Here is a 22,473-nt window from a genome sequence, read left to right as displayed (position 1 = left end):
TTTCATGCAACGAAGCTTCGCTGCATGAATATTTTATCCGCAGTTCTTTGACTTCTTCGATACCAATCCATTTCATCTTTACTCCATCACCCCCCTCCCCAGTAATATGACCAACTTTTGCCTTGGCAGTATCCCATACCACGTCGCAAGTTATGGAGATCAGGGAGAGGAAGATGAAGAGCTCGTCATCTTTACTTGTCGCTGCTGCTCTGCTTGTGATTACAGAGACTGCATCTCTGTTCCCCAGCTGCACTGGAGATGGCCATGTAAGGAACTGTTCGGAATCTGACAGAGAAGCTCTCCTCCGGTTTAAGGATCGCCTCGACGACCCCCAGAACCAGCTCGCCTCATGGACTGGAAGCAACTGCTGCCGGTGGATCGGAATCGGGTGCAACAAGATGACGGGTGCTGTGGCAAGTATCAATCTCGGCAACCGCCGTGGATTCTGGAACTTGAGCGGAGAGATCAGCCCTTCCTTGCTGAACCTCAGATCCTCCTTGCAGCGCATAGACTTGAGCTTCAACTCGTTTGATGGCGTCCCAGTTCCTGGATTCTTGGGACAGCTGGTCAATCTGCAGTACCTCAACCTGTCGAATTCCGGCTTCAGTGGTCCGGTTCCTCCGAGTCTCGGAAACCTCTCTAGCTTGGTGTATCTCGATCTCTCATCTGAGTTTTTAGGTTTGCTGAGTGCCGATAACATCGACTGGTTGAGTGGCATGAGTTCTTTGAGATTTCTCGGCCTTGACGGAGTCGAACTCTCGGTGGTCGGACCTGACTGGGCCGGCGTCCTGAACAATCTCCCACGCTTGACCGACTTGCACCTTCGAGGGTGCGGCTTGGCTGGGTTAGCCCCATCCTTTAGCTCGGTGAATTTCACCTCTCTCGCTGTTTTGGACCTCAGTGTCAATCCTCTCAGCTCTGAGATCCCCGCATGGACCGCCAATATAACCAGTCTTGAATATCTTGACATGAGCTCCAGTGGCTTGTTCGGAAGGATCCCTCTTGGCTTTAGGGAGCTCCCAAATCTTCGGTCCTTGATCCTGTCCGGGAATAATAACCTCTCGGCCAGTTGTTCTCAGCTGTTACGTGGCAGTTGGGGGAAGATTGAGGTTCTAGACTTGTCTTCAAACGGGATACATGGGAGGATCCCCAGTTCAATAGGAAACATGACTTCTCTCATTGATTTTAGTGTATTTGCGAACAATGTCGAGGGTGGGATACCGAGCACAATTGGATCGCTCTGCAGCCTGGTAAGCTTCGATCTGTCGGGCAATAACTTGACAGGTATCCTGCCCGGATCCCTCCTGGGGACTGAGGACTGCATTTCCAACAGTTCTCTGCCAAGCCTGATGCAGTTGAGATTGAGCAACAATCAGTTGAATGGCCTTCTGCCCGATTGGTTGGGTCAGCTTAAAAGCCTCGTCGAGCTTAGCCTCGACTATAACTCGCTGCAGGGTCCCATCCCTGCTTCTCTAGGGAAGCTGCGAAACCTCACCAGTCTAGGCCTTGCAGGAAACGAATTGAACGGGACCCTCCCTAAAAGCTTGGGAGATCTCTCCGAGCTCTCCAACTTTGATGTCTCGTTCAATCATTTAACAGGAATGGTGTCGTCGGAGCATTTTATGAAGCTGAGCAAACTGAAGATTCTACACCTGTCCTCCAATTCTTTTATTCTGAATGTAAGTTCGGGATGGATCCCTCCATTTCAGGCCGGGTATCTGGACTTAGGATCTTGCCAGATAGGTCCTCGATTTCCTGATTGGCTTCGATCTCAGAACGAGGTTGAGTATCTTGATTTTTCAAACGCTAGTATCTCAGGTCCGATACCCAAATGGTTCTGGGATATTTCTTCTAATCTGTCTCTTCTAAACATCTCCCTCAATCAGTTACAGGGTCAGTTGCCAAATCCATTGAAAGCGTCTCCTTTTGCAGACATTGATCTTTAGCTCGAACCTCTTCCGAGGACCCATTCCTCTTCCATCCGTCGAGATCCAGTTATTGGACCTCTCAGATAATCAATTTTCCGGTCATATTCCACCAAACATGACCAAAGCCATGCCGAATCTCATCTTCCTCTCTCTTGCATCGAACCAAATAACCGGTTCGATCCCGACAACTATAGGAGAGATGCTCTCCCTTCAGGTCATCGACATCTCAAGCAACCTTCTGAGCGGAAGAATCCCCCCGAGCATCGGGAACTGTTCTTTTTTAAAGGCTCTAGACCTCAAGAACAACAATCTTTCCAGAGAGATACCAAGCTCCCTGGGCCAATTAGTGCAGCTTCAGACTCTTCACCTGAGCAACAACAGCCTTAAGGGACATCTTCCGACATCATTCCAGAACTTGTTGAGCTTGGAGACACTCGATCTCGGGAATAATCAGTTGACTGGCGGTATCCCTCCATGGCTCAGCCATGGCTTCATGAAACTAAGGATTATGAGGTTGAGGTCGAACAAGTTTTCGGGAGAGCTACCGCCACAGCTTTCAAGATTACCTCTGCTGCAAGTCCTGGATTTGTCGACGGGTGGTTTTACTTGAGCCTTGGTGTAGGCTTTGCTGCTGGGCTGTTGGTCCCATTTGTTATCTTACAGGTCCGGAAAACATGGAGCTACGCCTACTTTGGCTTCATAGATGGAATATTGGATAGATGGCTTTACGATGCAAACGGGAGATTGAGGCTAGGAGGAAATCGACGTCAAAGCAGGAGATAGTGTTGTCTTTTCGGGCCCGTGCTCTTCTACGATTAAGATGGTATAATTAAGGAATGAAATCCACTCGAGCATCAGAGCATTGCCTGGAAGGGAACTGCATTAGCTTTACCAATTTAACTTACCATTCACAGCTTTCTTCAGTGATCATGTACTCGGAAAAGCTGGAAACACTACTTATAAATGCAACGAAGCTTTTAGTTGTTGACTCGATGCTACTAAGGGCATCGCTTTCTTGATCAGTCTGGTGCCGGGAAATGACTGTTGTCGTCGTTGGGATGCCCAAAACCTGGGGAGAGAGAAGACTGAACGGATGCTTTCCATTTTAAAGGCATCCAGCAAAATACAGTTGTTTAACTCTGGCTGAAATAAGATATTACTGGTATTTAACCGCCATCCCAATAATGTATGAGAAACATCACTTCAAAAATACTGTTCTATATCAGTCCAAAAAAAGCCAAATATGTATTTTATTTTATTTTTAAAATCACTCCTTTCTCCATCATATCATTTCCCCGAGGCTTATAATTCATGCCAGGCATAAAACTCCTCCTCTTGAAAATCATTGTAAATGCACGGCACCTCAGCGGCCCATGTGTCTATAATAGTCAATCCTGAAACACCCGAGCATTTGTTTATACTCTGCCATTTCATTACTGTCAACATTACTAATTGGATTATGCTCCTCGCGGGAACTGATCATGATTCTCTTTGCATTCCGGCGGACATGTCCTGTGCCTTTTAGCTGCAGGAGTCCGTTTGCTTAGATTTTGTTTAGAGGAATACTCAATGGGAAGATCCTCACAACTCCATTTCTTCTTTGGTGCTGCCTTTTTTTTTTTTCTTTTTCTTTTTTTGCTGCTGAGGCTTTTTTTGTTATTTGATAGATGGAATCGTTGGCATGTCATCTGAAAAAACTGTGTAATTTTGAGGGGTAAGTTCAGTTATCCTCTCATTCATATTTGTTCTCTTTTGCTCGTTTTAGGGACACCGTCGCTCACTGCCTTTTTGATGATCAGATAGGAAAATTATACATTTGGTCTTCTAAGTTTGAATGCTTTTTTCTTCTTTTTTCATCATTTAAATTTTATATCTTCAAATACTTTTTTGTTTTAGTATTTTTTTTTCTTGATTCGTTTTTATCCAATAAATTTGATTACTTTTCTATTTTCGTTATTTTATTATATTTTTTATTAGAGAATATTTTAACCTTGTCCTCAACTTTTTAAAGTTATTCATTTATCCTAATTCTTTTTGTTTAATTTTCCTTAATATTAAACTTTTTGTTTCTTATACATCTACTCCTCAAATTCCCATAAAAATGGCCACATGATATTTTGAAATTTATAAGAAAAATTATTATTTTAAATCCAAAAATAAAACAAAATCGATCGAAATATACTTTGAGAGGGAGGATGGTAAATTGAGAGGGAGAGAGGTGACAACAGTCGGTGGGGAACGAAGTCGGGCACCACCACCTTAGGGGAAGTCACCTTAAACCTATATCTCAATCCATTATTACAATTTGCAACATCATTCGTTCTCCAAACAACTGTCATTACCTTTGCCAAGATTGCTTACAACCTAAACGCTTGCCCTTGCTCATTCTCTCGAGCAACTTCACGATTTTTGTTTTATTATGTTGATATATTTTGTTTTATTTTTTAAATTAAAATAATAGTCTTTTTAAATTTAAAAATGTCGCGCGGGCAATTTGTTAGAATTCGAGGGGTAGAAGTATAAGAAACAAAACATCTAATATAAAAAATATATATAAAAAAAAGAATTTGGATAAAAAATAACTTTAGAAGGTTGATGAGCGAAGTTAAAATCTTCTCTAATAAAAAAATACATGGTAAAAGAATAAAATTAGAAAGGTAATTAAATGTATTTGATGAAAATGAATCAAGAAAAAGGAGAAAGGCTGAAATAGAAAATTATTCAAAAATATAGAATTTAAATAATAAAAAATTTTAAAAAAGAAAAATACTCGAACTTAAAGGGCCAAACGCATAGTTTTTTTATATATAAATAAATGCATTATCATTTCAGGAAAAGAAGAAAAGAAAAGAAAAGAAAAACACAGACAAAGAAAAAAGGACAAAAATAATAAAGATTAATAATATATATATATATATATATAATATCTCTGCACTCAGCTCTGCTACTCTCCGTCCCGTCTCCAATGGCGCTCTTCTCCTCAGTCAGTGCTGCTGCTTCACTCTCAGTGTCCGTACAAACCAATCGTTGCCCACTGACAAATTCGCAGCAGCGCCGGCGGTTCTCGAGCATAGTCGCTTCACTAAGCTCAGCAGCTTCATCTCCCGAATCGTCGCCTTCCTCCACGTCCTCCAACCCGACCGTCTTATCTTCCAGTTCCAATCACCCGCACCAGTCCTTCTCGGAGCCTACCACCGGCAGGCCCCACGATTCGAGCTTCAACAACGCTCTCGCTAGCCCTAAAGGCAATCTGCTCCTAAGGCTCATCCAGTCCGCGGAGTCGAACATTGAAAAGGTGATTCCTTGATGCCTTGGTCTTCGTGATCTCGCTCCGATTGCTGGGATTATCGTTGAGCCTATTGAAATACAGCTGATGATCCAACTGGTACCCCCTACCACTTCAATTGGTTTTAGATGCATTTTTAAGACAAGTAACGGGACGGCTTGGTTCATGATCGACTTTTACGTGATTTATTTATCATTTATGAGGGAGCCCTTTCTTGACTCCGGGTTTCTGTGCTGGATCGAATTGAGGCCGAGTCTTGCTGTATTAGCTAGCTAGCTTGTTCTTCTTCTTCTTAATTGAATTGTAGTAGATTTGAATATGATAAGCTGTTCCATTCTGCATCAGATAAATCTCTTTCCCGCAGCTGCCCTTCATCGGTTGAGCCCTGTAGAGTTGGTTATCTTATCGATTATATTTTTGCTCTAAGTTTTTTTTTTTTTTTTTTTTGGTTCCCCGTTGCTAGTCCAATCATTTATTGGTTCATAAATCACTCATTCATTCCTAGCATTGCTAAACTTCTGCTGATGACCACCGCATTTCTTTTTCCCGTTCTCCATTGTTGAGCAGGTGATCTTTGACTTCCGCTTCCTGGCACTTCTAGCAGTTGGAGGTTCACTCGCCGGTTCGGTATTATGTTTTCTGAATGTATGTATGCCCTCCTTCCACTTTCTACAAAAACCACAGGGGTCCCAAGAAAATCACATGCTGCTTGTGGATCGAACTTGTTCCTTCAGCAGTATTTCAGTTGTTAGTGCATGGAAAAAATGAAGAGGAAACGCAGTGACTGCCTGTCTTTGCTGAGTTAATTAATAATTTATCAAAGAACCATGTACAGGTTCATGACGGATCATGTCAACATCTCCCTTATTCACCACATGTATCTCAGTTAAATACTATCTAATCCTGCAAAACAATACAGGGCCGAGGTCCTACTCTTCCCTCTTTTAGATTCATTTTGGGGGATCTTTCAAGATATTATCCATGAAGGAATCGTGCAATTTTGTTCAAAAAATTTATTATCTTATTACTGCAGAGTTGTATTCATGCACGGATTACATGTCAATATGTGTGTGTACACGATAGTCTATTCTGATGGTGCAGGGTAGCGTCTACATCATTGACGCCTACAAGGTTTACTGGACAAGCTGTGTCAAAGGGATCCACACTGGGCAGATGGTTCTGCGATTGGTTGAGGCAATTGGTATGGTCCCAGTTAATGCCTTTCAGGAGAACTAATTTCTATAGTTGCCACTGTGAAGTTTATTCATAGCTACAGCTTATCTCTCTAGCTACTATTGCCTTTTTTTTTTTTTAATCCGATGAAATAATCTCGGCATTACCTTCCTATTTGGTAGATGTGTATTTAGCTGGTACAGTGATGCTAATATTCGGAATGGGCTTATACGGATTATTCATCAGTAACGTGCCTCCTGATGTCCAACCCGCTGTTGATCGTGCTCTCAAGGGCTCTTCTCTGTTCGGGATGTTTGCTTTGAAGGCGAGAGAAAAAATTATCAATACTCTTAAAAATGATGCTTTCAAATAAATAACTTGACCTGTGACTTGACTTTTCTTATGGGATTTCTTGCAGGAGAGACCCAAGTGGATGAAAATCAGCTCGCTGGATGAGCTGAAGACTAAAGTCGGTCATGTGATTGTGATGATCTTGCTGGTCAAGATGTTTGAGAGAAGCAAGATGGTGAATATCGCTACTGGTACCGATCTGCTGAGCTACTCTGTCTGCATATTCTTGTCATCCGCTTCTCTCTACATCCTTCACAATCTTCACAAGTCGGAGTAGCTTTCCTTCTGCAATCCTCAACCATTTTATTAGTCAAAATAGTCTGTACTGGCTTATGGTGTACATCTTGGATGCCTTGTGTAACCTAGTCGTGCCAAGCCCACTATGATCTATACTTATCTGTAACATAGGATCGTTTGTAGAGAAAATTGCTAAGGCTCTCGCACTTTTCTTAAATTATCGTAACTATTACGATGTACTATATGTATAACGATAAAAGGCGTGGAAGTTTTACCTGTATAAGAGGAAACACAGTTTCGATGCAGAAGGATGAAACGGTTTGATAATTGATGTGGCATTTTTATGATCAATAACGTTAGTAAAAACTCATGGTCTTAGTAATTTAACCAAAGGCCAGAAAAATGGATATATGAATATATGTGAAAGCAAGAGTATAGTGGGGTTGACACGGCAGTCTCATAATGCGCGGTTACTGAATGAAATTTTCTTGATTTTTTGAATTTTTAAAAATAACGCACTTTTAAAAGGTGAGAGCATGGTAAGCCCGGTTTCTAGCAGGGGTGTAAGTAAAAGTCCGGAAAGCCGAACATAACCAAACCGAAAAAACCCGAAACTGAAAAACCGATGAGAGCTTTAGGTCGAGCTTTAAGGATAACCTAGTCTGACCCGGCGAGCCGCCCGATATTGATAATTATGTATTTAAAACATACATTTCCATTTTCATTTTTTAAATTTTTATTTCCAAAAACCCTATAAATCGTTCTCCTCTTCTTCTCTCAGACAGACAGACACGATACTTCCCGTCCGTGTTGCCTCAGTTCTCTGCTTCAAATCCAAATCCCTCCGCCCGTCCTTTCTCTCGTCAGTCCTTTCTTTCTCTCCTTAGTTCTTCTTCTCCGTCGACGTCGCTGGCGCTCCGCTCGAAGCTCGGAGCTGCGGCCTAGAGCAACACTGTGTCGGTGGAACCGACTCCTAGGCCCGCCAAATAAGAAAATCTCGACCGAGGAATATTGTTTTCTTTTTTCAATAGTGAGACGAGGCCTAAGCCCAAGGAATATCGTTTTGGTTGCCCCCGATTAGGCGCCCCTTTATTTCTTCGGTCCCCCAAAAAACCGAAGTTACGGTGTTGGTACCTTTTTTTATTATTATCAAATGAATTTAGGACTTTTTTTTGTTCTTAAAAAAAATCAGTCCGAATTAAATGGGAACAGAAAATTTTCCCTATAAACTGCTCGTATCCACCCACTTACACGTACCCTTTCGTAACAATACCATATATATTGTTAAATTGTTGGTAAGCTCATAGCTCCGACCTATACGAGGGGCAAGCAAAGTTAGACTACCCATAATGCTTGCCTGTTTGTGGAATTTTTTTTGATATTTTAAGTTTTCTTAAAGGATTTTAAAATTTTTAAAGTTATAAAGATATAAATTTGTGGGATCGATAATTATTTTCTCGACTTTTTTAGCTCTCTTTATAAAATAATTTATAAAAATTATTTTTAAGACATAAATATAGATTTGCGGTATCAATCATTGTTTTTCCATTTTTTAGCTTTTTAAAAAAGTTTTTTATTTAAAATTTTCAAAACTTATATATATAGTTTCTTTTAGATCTATCATTATTTTCTCCCTATTTTTTGAACTTTTTAGAAAATGGATATTAATTTTTTAATAACATATAATATAAATACAAATATAGATTTATAGGATCGGTCATTAATTTTCTCAATTTTTATGTAGATGGCCTCAAAATACTCGAATTGCTAAATGAATTTTTCTCAAAATTTTTAGTTTTCTCTAAAATAATTGAAAATATATAAATATAAATTTGTGGGATCGGTCATTATTCTCTCTATTTTTTAGCTTTCTTTAGAATATAATTTTTATTTAATTATTAAAATTTTAAAACGTATAAATATGGATTTGTGAGATTGAAGTTATTTCTCGGTTTTTGACCTTTTCTTAGAAAATGAAACTTTAATTTTTTTGAAACATAGAAATATAAATTTTCTTGACTAGTCGTTATTCTCTCGATTTTTTAATTTTTTTAGAAAACGAATTCTATAATATTACAAAACATATAGATGTAGGATATGTAATTATTTTCTTATTTTTGTATTTTATTTAATATAAAAATATATTATAAAAAGATCCAAAAAAACAAATCATATAAAATCATATTTACTTTTCAAAAAATAAATTAGATCGTAGTTTTCATAGATATGATGTGTAGTATATTTTTTTCGATGGGAGAATAGTATTATATTTAATTGTCAAAAATTAAATATGATGTGTTATCTATAGGAGAAAAATCACTTTTAGTCCTCAACTTTTCATTTTCATCCCAAACCTTAATTTTTTGTTCAAGTTTGTCTTCAACTTTACATATTTTGTTCCTTTGGGTCCTCCATCACTTTTTTCGTTCAAAAAGTGATGTTTTTAATAAAAAAAATTAATTTAGATAAAAAAAATCAAAATTAATTTTTTTAAAAAAAAGTGAACATGGGACAACATAGCATTGGAGGGAATGCCAGCTGTCAACACTGCCTTGGAGAGGTCGTCGGAGACCAGTAAGGTCACTGGCGACGCCGACGGGACAGTAGTAGCCCCCGACAAACTCCCCATGGTTCGAAATTGCACAAGATTAAAAATAATAATGGATCCAGAATGAGGGGTGCTCAAGAGGGGGTGGTAGGGCCTGCTGGCAAATCATTGCGCGACCTCGACTATCGGAGGTGGCCGCTGATAGTCCCTTTGCTATGTCCTAGTTTTGTGTGTCCTTGTTCATTTTTTTTCATTTATTATTTTTTCCACAAATATATATTTTTTAAATGTTATTTTTTTAATGGAAATAGCAATGATAGGACCAAATAGAACAAACCTCATAACGTTGAGGACAAACTCGAACAAAAACAAAGGTTTAGGACGAAAGTCAAAAAGTAAGAAAATGTTGATAATTAAAATTGACTTTTTCTCTCCATCTATATTATGTTTATATTATAAATAATGGAAGTACTGCACATAAATTATGACGATTCAAAACTGAAAAAACATTGTTACCACTGAATGCATGTTCATCAATTTTTTGCACGCATGTGAGTTATTCAATTTTTTTTATATTTTTTAACATTAACCTTTTGTAAAATTTTTGGTTTTTCCAATTTTATATAAGACGTGCAACGCACGAGTCTATGATATATATATATATATATATGTGAATATATACACGCTCAGGATTTCGAGTTGCCAGGCAAATTTTTTGGAGAAAATAACTATTTCCACAATCAAATGTAAAAAATAAAATAAATTTAAAAAATTCTGTAACCAAAAAGAGAGAAGGATAATTTTGTTTTCTTCAAATAGTCAATGAAAGGAGGAAAAAATAATTTGCCCCATATCCTTTGAGGGTAGACAACTTTTACCTCCTGAAATTTAAAAGGTTGCACGTAACCTCCCGACCTCTATAGAAAATAAGCACTTTGCCCCATTCAATCAATGTTCCAGCGAATTTTTTTTTTACAAATACTAATAATAAATATATAAATAAATGAAAATAAATAAATAAAAGCGAAAAGCAATTTATTGAGAAGGAGCGGGAGCCCCGCCAATCACTCCATCCCCGATCGACGTCGTTGGCGAGCTCAGAAGCTGCCAGTGACCTCAATTAGTGGAGTAGGGCGTGTTGGCGGGGGCTCCCCCACCCCCAATTACAGGATTTTCGAATATCGAGGTTGATGGCAGGTTTTGAGTCAACCAGTGACGTCGATCGTACGATGGGATGACGGGCGAGGTCTCACCGTCCCTTCTTTACTTTCTTTTCTTATTATTTTAAATTCGGAGCATGATATCTCAAATCCGATATGGGGAGCACTTGTAGCCCACCCCACCCCCGATTGACGACATCGAGTCGGCGAAGGTTCTCCCAATCCCAATTTCGGAGGAGCCCCCACCGGACACCCCACCCCATTGTTTGAGGCCAATTGGGGGTGGCTTTTGTTTTAATTTATTATTATTATTTTAATATGTAAAAATGATTTGACTAGATTATTGATCGGAAGGAGCAAGATGCTTATTTTCCATAGAGATCGAGGGATTACGTTTTTAAATGTTTGGGCAAACATCATTTTTTTTTGTTAATCTGGAGTGTTCAGGTTTCGCCCGACTAATTCTCGAGGTTTCGTGAAGTCCTGGCGATGCACGGAACGAGTAATCACGCCAAAGGCGCTCCAGTGACTCCAAAGAATTTCGAACCCAAGATCGGATAGAAACTAGAACTCTTTCTTAACCACTAGGCCAAACATTGTTTACTTTCAAGGGTCAGAGGACAATTTGTTTTTTCCTCCAATGAAAAAGCGTTATTTTCTCATGTTTAGCGTCCTCAAATATTTATATTTACGGTTGTATCCCTTTCCTTGGTAAGGTGGAGACCACCGTACCAGTTTCCCGTCAAAGTCCTCTCCTCTCACTTCTGTGGTTCACTTCAGAGTCTTCAGACATTTTCCCGCCTGAGATTGACTAGGGTTTGCCGTTGATCTTCCGATTCTCAGTTTCGAGCTCTCAAAGTGCTCCGTGCGGGGTGCCCCATGGTGGAACCTCCAGCCAAACGCCCCAAATTTACTAGGTACGCTGCGGTTTCACTTCGCCATCGAGTGATCCTTTACTCTCTACTGCGGATCCAAATGCTCTGCGCAGTGGTCCCATCTCACTCCATGGCTGGCCTCTTCGGTCTTTGTCTGCTAGGCGTTAGTGAGTTGCAGCGATTTTTATCATCCGGTTAGGGTTTGCTTTTTCTATTATGGAGAATCGTTATTTGGGAGATTGGGGTTGGGTTGTATCGGCACGTGTTCCAATTGAACAAGATTTGATTGGAGATCATTGGTCATTTCTTTCATTCATAGGCTTTGTGGTATAATCATGTTTAATTTGTCGTCATAGGTCTGTAAATAACTATGTACAGAGAAGTTCCTTCTTTCTTGTTTTGAGCTCTATGATCATAAACTTGTTTCTGGACTTGTCATGAAATAATGCTGTCTTCTACCAGGGGTCAAGATGATTATTTGCCTGGAAACATCATCGAGATTGAAGTCCATAACTTTATGACTTTTGATCACTTGACCTGCAAACCATGCTCGCGTCTTAACCTTGTGATTGGTCCAAATGGCTCTGGAAAGAGTTCTATTGTATGTGCCATCGCTCTGGGCCTTGGTGGTGAGCCACAGGTTAGTCAAATTGTTTTTTCACTCTGATCTGGCTAAGCTCGTTTTTATCGATCTGGATGTGAAAACCTGCTTTCTCCAGCTGCTTGGAAGGGCAACAAGTGTTGGAGCATATGTCAAGCGTGGGGAGGAATCTGGATACATTAGAATTTCCTTAAGAGGGGACACTGAAGATGAGGAGATAGTTATCACGCGAAAAATAAATACTCAGAATAAGTCTGAGTGGCTCTTTAATGGTAAGAGGGAGGTTTGATACCCGATATCAAATGTAATGTCTGATAGGCAATAGTTTTTACTACCACATGGTTTATGTTGCCATAAGTTCTCTCTCTTGGGCCAACAAAGAACAGAAAATTCCAGATTGTCTCTTTTAGGATTTACCTAATTGTTCCACACTAGTGCTCTTTTTCTTTTTCTTTTTCTATTTGCTAAGTTACCCTGCACTTTTATCACTACGATAGGAATTTCGACTGGATCACTGGGTCATCTAGCATCTTATTGTTAATCTACTTACTAAAATTTTGAAGTTGCTTTGACCTTGGTTGCTCTATCAGTGCAAGGCAGCAGATGGAACAATTACCAAAAGCTAACTATACTAGCAGCTGATTTTAAGTCTTAAAGGAATTTTCATTGTGTTTTAGGAAAAGTAGTGCCGAAAAGAGATATAGCTGAAGTTATTCAGAGATTCAACATTCAAGTCAACAATCTAACTCAAGTAAGTTAAAATTTCTATGAGGACTCCATTGCTCAATTAGATGCAAAACTATGTTCTCCTTAATGGCATATTGTAGTGTTTTCATTTTGATGGAACATGCTAGATTTTGTTAAAACACTGTGAACTTGAATGGCTGCTTATATATATGGCAAAATTTAGAGTGCTCATGTGCATGCATTGTTTATAAATTTCTTTCTATAATAGCCTTTTTCTTTTACTTTATTATCTTGAAACATAGTGACTGATCTTGGTGATCACTCCATTCAGAAACACATTGGGGAGGTTTGTTCATGACATGCTGTTGATATCATAGTACTTTGAAATACTATTCAGGAACTATGTAGGGAATCCTTTTCCCTCTTCTTTGTTTGGTGATCAGCAGTGAGTAAGCTATAAGCAACTTATATAGGTGAATTAATTTTATGGAAGTTGGAGGGAGCTAAATTTGTCTTCTAGTCTTCTTTAATAATTGCTTCCTCCAACTATTTTCATTATTAAGTTTGTCCTCATGAGTATTTTCGTTTTGGTAGTTTTTACCTCAAGACCGGGTTTGTGAGTTTGCCAAATTAACTCCCATCCAACTTCTGGAAGAGACTGAGAAGGCTGTTGGCGATCCCCAACTTCCCGTTCAACACTATACTCTTGTTGACAAGAGTCGTGAATTGAAAATTATTGAACGGGTAAGTTGTGAGGAGTTTCGCCTCTTCCCCATAGATAATCTCCTTGCTCAACTATAATCTCCTTGCTATTTCAGTCGATTGAAAAAAAAGGAGAAACCCTGAATCAGTTGAAGGCGCTGAATGCTGAACAGGAGAGGGATGTTGAGCGTGTGCGGCAAAGGGAAGAGCTTCTTGCAAAGGTTTGTACCTAAGTTTTGGTTACAATTCTTGTTATTTTCAATAGTCATGTTTTTGCTGCGGTTGTAGGTTGATGACATGAAGAAAAAATTGCCTTGGCTAAAGTATGATATTAAAAAGGCTGAATACATGGAGGCCAAAGAGCAAGAAAATGATGCAAAGTCAAAGTTGGATGAAGCTGCAAAGACTCTTAATGCTTTTAAAGAGCCTATTGAGTATGTGGCTTTCATTGGATGTATTCTGTAATCTTTATATAACAAGTTAGATATTTATATGTATCTTCCTTTTCATTGATCAGCTTAAGGCTATATCTCTGTTAATTACGAATATAGGTATTTCAGTCTGGTACTTTCTTATAGATTCTACATATCCAAAAGTGTTTATTGATACTATGGCCCTTTAACATGTCTTGGACAGAATTGCCAGAATGAACTTAAGTTTTTGTAGATAGATTGGACACATTAATGCATAGCGATAACGCTCCCTATGTAATGTGGGTCAAGCATGAAAGTTAAGGTGCATTTGAGGTTTTGAAGATGATTATTTGCTGATGATACAATTCTATGATTGCATCTGAAATATATGTTATTTCGGCAGTAACATGGGTTTATTAACCTTTAATAGGAAACAAAAGCGGGAGAAATCAAGAATTGATGCTAAATATAAAAAGCTTAGCGGCCTAATAAATGACAATGCCAAGAAACGCTTGGAAACTTTGGAGATGGAAAGCCAATTAGTATGTTCTAATTTCATCTATTCTTCTCTTTCTTTATTTTATAGTTCTTTTTTGCTTCCAGAAGTTTTTGTCAATAAAAGTTTTGGTGCTTCTAGGAAGTGCAAGCACGAGGAAAGAAGAAAGAAATCGAGGATTTGAGGAAGCAAGAAACATCTCGTCAAGAAAGAATTATAAAAGCTAAAGAGGATTTTGCTTCGGTTAAACTAGAGCTAGAAAATCTGCCTGCTTATGAAGCTCCAAAGGATCAGCTGGTATGCTCCATGTTCCAGCTTAATATTATGCTCCCTTAATATTATGCTTCCTTTTAGTTAGTGGTATATTGGAGAGTGACTAAGAAGCAAACAACTCTGAAGAATGGGAACCATTCAGGATGATAAGGTTCAAATTGGAATAGAAAAAGTGGAAATGAAAAGAAAATGTGGAAAAGTAGAATGTAAAATTGATAGCTAATTTGCACACATACCATTGTAATACTCTTTCAAACAAATGTAACTGAAGAGATCAGAGTTCAACTAGTTTACTGGAAGCCCCTTTGAATCATTTGATGTCCTTCCGTCGAGGGGCATGATGTCATATGCTCCAACAATGAAGATTCTATTCTGGACAAGTTTTATGGGGCGGGGACAGACAGCCATCCCCTAACACCAATGAGCGTTTTAACGAATTTCGATATAAAATCTCTGTCTGTTTCTGGTAATGTGATATTTTAAGATCAGTTGATCCTTTCATGTTGCTATCCTTATTCTTATTTATTGCATCAATTCTTCTTAGGCAACATTAAAAGATCAGATTGTGGAGCTTGAAGGTTTGGCAACTCAGAAGAGGCTCCAGAAGTCAGACAGGGAAAAGACTTTATTCCAACAAAAGACTAAAATGCTGCAATGTCTAGACCGGTGAAGTTTGCATAGCAGGTCTTTTCTTATGCTACTTGAAAGATGGCATCTAATCTGTCTGCGATTTTGTAGGTTGAAGGAAATGGAGAGTACGAAAAACAAACTTTTGTTTGCTTTGAAGAATTCTGGAGTAGAAAAGATATTTGAGGCTTATCGGTGGCTCCAAGAACACCGATCTGCATTTAATAAGGATGTCTATGGTCCTGTACTGCTTGAGGTACATATCTTGGCCATTGTCATAATTTGATTCATTGCCATTTTTTGTGGGTATATGTTGCTGCTATCTCTTCTTAACCACATCTAAAATGTTCAGGTTAATGTTGCCAAGAGGGAACATGCTGATTTCTTGGAAGGGCATGTGCCTCACTACATCTGGAAGGTGACTATTCTGTCCTTTCTTATGAGAATTCTCTCTGTTACTCTGTTTTTGAAAAATATGGATGGATAAACATTTTCTTGTGTAACGAGGTTTTCGTCATGTTTGGGGTCATTCATCTTAATTAAATTGGAGAACTTAAGGATGGACCATGATCCTTTCTAACATGCCAAGAGATGTCTCAAAAGCCATGAGACACCCTTCTTGAGGCTCTTTGAATGACCAGGCGTCATGGTCCTTGGGTTCTTGGGGGTTTCGTGAGGATCCCAGGGTTCCCAGGACGTCCAAGGAGCTTTGGGCTCACTAGGGATCCTGAATGTGCATAGATATTTTGCGGTTTGTGGGGGTGCCGTAGGCCATTTCAGGGGTCTTGGAGCACCATGGGGGCATTTTGGAGTTTTTGGTTCCTCCAGGACATCCCTGGAGTATTAAGGGTCTCAAGGCTTCTAGGATAAAGGGCATTAGGGGTTCCTATAGTTGGCTCTTGCATCAGTAGGTGTGATGGGTTCATGGAGGCATTACGGGGTCCTTTGGTTCTTGAGGTGTCCTAGGGTCTGTTAGCAATGTGAGAGTCCCAGCATTTCTGGGGTCTATGGTAATTTGGCGGTCCATTGGTCAACTACAAGGATTATACTAGTTCTCATGTGTATTTACTCTCTGCATGTGGAGAGGTGCTCGAGTATATATAGTATAACGATTTAAGAGCACTGTATCTTCTGTTAGTTGCAAATTCTCCTATAAATCCTGTCTGGTAACTCATTCTATGTATCAGTCTTTCATTGCTCAAGATGCTGGGGATCGAGAAGTCCTTGTGAAGAACCTCGGGCCTTTTGGTGTTCCTATATTAAACTTGGCACGTGACAACCTTCAGATAGAGCCATTTCGCATTACAAGAGAGGTATTCCGCTGTTTGATGTCAGCTGTTTGATGTTTAAGTTGGTGATGTTAAATTGATACGTTAATGTTGACTTTGATCTCGTCCATCTTGAGTAGTTGCATGCTCTTGGCATTTATTCGCGGCTTGACCAAGTTTTTGATGCTCCCAAAACAGTCAAGGATGTCTTGATTAGCCAGTGTGGTCTGGATCATTCGGTATGTTACTCAGCTTCCACAATCACGGTTGGCTGTCAGCTGAAAAGAAATAATAATAATAAGGACATTCTATTAAAGGTTTTCTGATCTGATGTATTTGTCTTATTACTACGTGCCTGTTTTTCCTTTTTTCAGTATATTGGGACGGCAGAATCTGATCGGAATGCTGATGCTGTATCTGATCTGGACGTTAATGACTTTTGGACACCAGAAAATCACTATAGATGGTCGAGGTCTAGATATGGGGGTCATAAGTCAGGGATTGTGGAGCCAGTACATCGATCACGGCTTCTCTTATGTAATATGCAGTTATTAGTTATTGGATATTCCAATATTTTCTTTGCTTTTGTTTCTTATAATAATTTAAATTCCTCTCATTAGGCTCAGATGCGGGGGAAGTTGAAAAGCTGCGGCAGCGCAAAATGGAATTGGAAGAATCTGTGGCCAATCTAGAAGAGAGTCTTAAATCACTCCAGAATGAGCTAAGACTGATTGATGATGAAGCAGCTAAACTTCAAAAGGAGCGGGTAAACTCGAGAGTCTTTTTATTATTATTCCTTTTATATGGTTTAATGCACGTGTGTATTTTTTGGTCTCATGTTTGGACTATCTGTTATGAACACTGTCTAGGAGGAGATCATTAATGTTGTCCAACTCGATAAACGAAAGCGACTTGAAATTCAAGGCCGTGTAGGTAAGTAAACATGGGTCTTGAGTTGAGAGAAAATGACATTTTGGTTCCTAATGGAAAGTGTTTTACCTGTGTTTATGTGTATATATGATATCTTTCTGACTGGTGTTAGAACAAAGGAGGAGAAAACTGGAATCGTTGGAAAAGGAGGATGACCCAGATAACATTATAATGCAGCTAAATGACAAGGCTGCTCAGTTCCATGCTCAACGGTTGAAATGTGCACTGGAATTTAAGGTCATGTTGTTGCAATATTTTTGTTGAAGTTAATTTACATTTTGCAAGAAATTCTTCTATTGTGATCCACGTCTGAATTTCATTAGACATATTCTAGCATATGCTTACCCATTTTAGTATTTTTCTTCGTATTTTATTTAATTTTTTTCCCCTCCTTGCAGAGACTGCTTTTAGATGCAGTTGCTTTTAGAAGAAGCTTTGCTGAAAAACACATGGCTTCGATTGAATTTGATGCCAAGGTACTTCGACCGGTTGTTTTCTAGATTCTGTGCTCCCTTGGAACAACCATATCCGTCTGCTGCTTTGGTTTTTGGTCCTTACTGAATTTCTGGTATTCATAGAATTGCAAGCCTAACCAATCCATTACCTGAATCAAAGTGATGCAAATGATATTTTCCCGCAAAATGTTGAGAAGAAAATTAACTTATATTCTGTACTTAATATATTGACACGGTGTCCTGATTAATGTGCTCATGCTGTATGATGCTATCCTTGCTCTGTTTTCCGTTTTATGCTATTTAGTTTGTATAACATGTTGGCTGCGACTCAATGTGTGATCCTACTGTATACAAAATGTCTTAGATCAGAGAAATGGAAATCAGTCTGAAGGAGCACGATAAGTTTGCCTTGCAAGCAGCCTCACACTTCGAGTACTGTGAGTTGAATTTTTCTATTAATTGCAGAAAATTATACGTAGCATATCCTATCCGGTGAATGTTCCAATTGTGTATTGATGATCTCTCGGTATCGATCGCCAGGTAAAAAGGATGTTGAAAATTGCAGGCAGCAGCTCATAAAGGCCAAGCGACATGCAGAGTCAGTTGCAGTGATCACCCCGGAACTTGAAAAGGCTTTCCTTGAGGTGAGTCTGGCTGTGACTTGCAATGTGAATCTATAATAGCAATAGCCCATATAAGTAGGAATTGTGGTCATGAGCTTTATAGCCCTAGAAGGAAGAGCAAACGGACTTACTTATTTTTTTAGAAAGACGTAACCACTGAGGATGGTCAAAGACGTACATAGCTGTTTCATTGATTGAGCTTGCTCTAGTTTAGGAGGACATGCATTTAAACCTGGAAGGTATATAGATCAACTAATGGTGTATCTGTCAGCAGTTCTCAGTGGAAGCTTGTATACATTGCTCTTAAGTATTGTTACATATTTAGACAATTTCTATGTTTGCAGATGCCCATTACGGTTGAGGAGCTAGAGGCTGCAATTCAAGATAATATTTCACAGGCTAATTCTATTATGTTTTTGAACCCCAATATATTGGCAGAGTATGAGGACCGTGGCCGTCAGGTAACTCCTCTTCTTTTCATATTTTTATAAAGTTCTGTACTGCTTTGGCTATAACTGCAGTTGCATCTCAGATAGAAACAATTTCCGACAAACTTGAAGCAGATAAAAGGGAGCAGGCGTGCTGTTTAACTGAAATAAATGTCTTGAAGGTGAGAGATTTCCTGGTAGTTCGATGGCTCTCCATTCTGCTTTTCTCGCTTCCTCTGAAGTATTTGCAGAGTCATGATTCTTTTGGAATAAATATTTTTACCTCGAATGCTATATGAAGGGGAAGAAAGCTTGAGATTTGACTATAGGCACAGTTCTACTCAAGACGAGCTGAATAAATTAATTTAGCTGATTCTCTGGGTGTATGTCCACAAATGTAGAGTTGGTGCCTGGTGGCGGTTCATGTTTGGATTAGCTGGCTTCTAATTAATATTTTCAAGTGGTAGTCAGAGCAAGACTCAACTCTTTAGTATGTTCATTGCAATTGGAGTTTCATTGTTGCATTTTACTTCTATCCATGATATGCCCACGTAATGATATGCTTAAGTTAGAAGTGACCTTATAGAGGCCATAATTGCTAAAATTTAAGGGATTATTTACTAAGATGATTTTATATGTTCAGTACAACTTCAGATTCATGAATCCAACTGATAACATTGTGTTGGATAGAATGCATCGCATTGAATCTTGATAGTTAAGTTGCTCAGCTAGACAAAGTAATATTGTTATTCTCGCAATATTACTTTTTTGGTTAATGGTTCTGTTCTATTTGCTTCGCCCGTCTAACAGCTCTGCATTTTCTTGCATGAGGTGGAACCTATCTATATTGCAATCGGTTTTATTATGTTGATATTTATCCATTGGTGTTACACTATAGGAAAAGTGGCTTCCAACTCTGAGGATTCTTGTGGCTCAGATTAACGAAACTTTCAGTCATAACTTTCGGGAGATGGCTGTTGCTGGAGAAGTGTCACTAGGTGAATATATTTTATGCTTGTATACAAATTGTTTGTTCTATTCTCGTCATCCCTGCTTATTCTCTTCATGTTTCTTTGCAGATGAGCACGACACTGATTTCGACCAATATGGAATTCTTATAAAAGTTAAATTCAGGCATGGGCAGTTCTAAACTTGTATGTGGTTATATAAGTTATTTCATGTGGCACGACACTGATTTCCCCCCCCCCCCCCCCCCCCTTTTTTGGCCACATGAAACAGCTTTTTTTTTTTTTACCTATAAAAAAAGTCATTTCACATGGAAAAAAAATAATAGACTTCCAGACACGAATCCTGGAAATGAAAAGAGAAAAGAAGGATCCTATGTGACTTGTCGAAGCAAGTGAGCACTTTTAAGATATAGTGGAATCCACTTAACTGTCATTTCCGCATTAATATTAGTCTATGATTAATAATGATTTAACATATTTTTCTAAAATTGTGCCCATTGGCTTCCTGTCCTAATTGACTTTTATAACTGTGCTTGCTAGGCAAGCGGGGCAACTTCAAGTTCTCAGCGCTCACCATCAATCTGGAGGGGTATTATAATTTTCATAAGCTTCAAATATCTTAGTCGTTGTAATGATGGGCAGTGACTTTCTCAAGCGTGCAGCTTTCTATCTACAGGAAAGATCGGTGTCAACTATCCTTTACCTTGTTTCTCTGCAAGACTTAACAAACTGCCCATTCAGGGTGGTTGATGAGATAAATCAAGGTTTGTGCCGCATTCATTTTGAGTTTCGATTTCCTACTGAAAGACTTGCACATCGGAAGGAGACTTATTGCGGGATCACTTTGTTGTTGGTCTCTTCAGGAATGGACCCTATTAATGAGAGGAAGATGTTCCAGCAATTAGTGAGGGCTGCCAGTCAACCCAATACGCCACAGTAAGAATGGCATTACCTGTTAATATTTGCTATATATATATATATGGGGCCTATACATATTTGGGGGCTGTTAAAAGTATCGCCTTGCCTATATATGATGCAGGTGCTTTCTGCTTACTCCAAAGCTGTTATCAGACCTGGAATATAGCGAGGCATGTGCAGTTCTGAACATAATGAATGGTCCTTGGATAGACAAGACCTCAAAAGGTGATGTACTTCACTTTTTCATTGGAAATAGACTTACTTTTTGAGTATTTCTTTATTTTAGTTGTAATACATTGTCTTCTTTTTATGAGTATTATGTGGACGAGAGCTAGTGCTGAAGATGGGATGTTGTGTTACTCAGTTTGGAGCAAGGGTGAGTGCTGGAGAAGTGCTGCTGGCTTGGCTTAGTCGGAGGGAGTTGGTGCTGAGAGCGATTGATCACGGTTGGCATGGAGATGATTTATTATTAGGTTGTCCAAGTTTTTTTTTTGAAAGAAGTTCCTCCCAACCCTCTCCTAGTTGCCTCCATCAATGCACTTTTAAGTTATTGCAGTTCGACCAAAGATGCATCTCCATTGTTATTGTGTAGTAGTTTATTGGGGTTACATATAGCAGCAGTATTTATGCAAGAAGTCGCAGGCAGCCGGAAGTGCGTTCACCTTCGTTTGGCAAAGGTATATGCCCACTACACTTCTAATGGCTGAGGTGAAATCTTACACTTCATATGTATGTATATTGTCAGAGCACATATGTCCTACGGATATATTCCAAAGGAATTAACTCCATAGGGAGGCTCCTTAAAAGGAGAGTTTTGCAGCGTGATCGTCGGGGCCGAAATAGTAAGAAACTTGTTAAATAGCAAGATACTTGTTATTTAATAGGAAACTTATTGTTTTGAAAATAATAAGATGCTAAATGTAAGAAATATGCTATTTTATTAGAAACTTATTATTTTAAATACAACGAGGCTTGTAAAATAATAAGTTATCTTATTAAATAGCAAGAAACTTTTTATTTTTTGGAGCCTCCGTATAATCAATCTTTTAATGAGCCTCCATATCTGGAAAATGCAAGATTGCTCAAGACATGAGCAGACTGCAATCGTGTCCTAGCCCAGTTCCTAGGGAAGCAAAGCGTATCTAAACGTGACTTCTTTCTTGCTTCCAAAGTTTTTAAAGAAAAAATTGTTATTTCGTAGTTTATTGCGGTTGTATATAGCAGTATCAATGCAGGAAGTTCACATGCTGCCACAATGGTCGTGCGGCCAAGGGCAACCGAACTTGAATGTGGATAGATAGTAGTACCAGTTGACTCAGGAAGTTCAGCATTTGTTACAGGGTTGGCATCGACCCTAAACTTTCGAGCTCCAAATTGGTCCTTGTGGTCTCATCAGCACCTAAAAGAACAAGTTCATGGATGCCCAAGAATGTTTCATGTACAGAGAACATTAATGGGTAATTGAAACCCATTAAAGCCCCCATACCAGCCTGCAGTTGTAGTTTCGTCGTAGCTCTCAGAAAGAA

The 22,473-nt window shown here is 39.0% G+C and overlaps 2 protein-coding genes and 1 pseudogene across 8 annotated transcripts; all 3 read left to right on the top strand.

Annotated features, from left to right (window-relative positions):
- The first annotated feature begins 26 nt into the window (after positions 1–26).
- LOC116214838 lies at positions 27–3,199 on the top strand (annotated as a pseudogene).
- Positions 3,200–4,855: 1,656 nt separating this feature from the next.
- LOC116214884 lies at positions 4,856–7,302 on the top strand. Its single transcript, XM_031550375.1, has 5 exons — positions 4,856–5,223; positions 5,782–5,859; positions 6,316–6,415; positions 6,570–6,712; positions 6,806–7,302. Exons 1-5 carry the CDS (start codon positions 4,894–4,896, stop codon positions 7,013–7,015), a joined length of 861 nt encoding a protein of 286 aa, XP_031406235.1. The 5' UTR covers positions 4,856–4,893; the 3' UTR covers positions 7,016–7,302.
- Positions 7,303–11,385: 4,083 nt separating this feature from the next.
- LOC116197657 (structural maintenance of chromosomes protein 5) lies at positions 11,386–21,772 on the top strand. Of its 7 annotated transcripts, none has more exons than XR_004155081.1 (30): positions 11,386–11,600; positions 12,021–12,198; positions 12,278–12,431; positions 12,837–12,910; positions 13,441–13,590; positions 13,665–13,769; positions 13,837–13,982; positions 14,392–14,503; positions 14,599–14,754; positions 15,275–15,396; positions 15,469–15,613; positions 15,710–15,775; positions 16,545–16,670; positions 16,766–16,864; positions 17,000–17,162; positions 17,246–17,391; positions 17,495–17,558; positions 17,668–17,792; positions 17,954–18,031; positions 18,375–18,447; positions 18,551–18,654; positions 18,978–19,094; positions 19,166–19,243; positions 19,960–20,059; positions 20,141–20,195; positions 20,570–20,618; positions 20,692–20,793; positions 20,893–20,965; positions 21,069–21,172; positions 21,312–21,772. XR_004155081.1 is itself a non-coding variant. In XM_031527859.1 (30 exons), exons 1-30 carry the CDS (start codon positions 11,563–11,565, stop codon positions 21,356–21,358), a joined length of 3,105 nt encoding a protein of 1,034 aa, XP_031383719.1. In that variant the 5' UTR covers positions 11,386–11,562; the 3' UTR covers positions 21,359–21,772. The 7 variants fall into 7 exon arrangements, 4 of the variants coding, with proteins under 4 accessions (XP_031383719.1, XP_031383728.1, XP_031383732.1 ...); XM_031527859.1 differs by having other exon boundaries at positions 18,375–18,442; positions 18,576–18,654; positions 20,706–20,793; XM_031527868.1 differs by having other exon boundaries at positions 20,706–20,793; positions 21,043–21,172.
- Positions 21,773–22,473: the final 701 nt, after the last annotated feature.

Source organism: Punica granatum, chromosome 1, assembly GCF_007655135.1.
Source record: "Punica granatum isolate Tunisia-2019 chromosome 1, ASM765513v2, whole genome shotgun sequence".
Classification (NCBI taxonomy): Eukaryota; Viridiplantae; Streptophyta; class Magnoliopsida; order Myrtales; family Lythraceae; genus Punica; species Punica granatum.
This window is presented reverse-complemented; position numbering and strand designations above follow the sequence as displayed.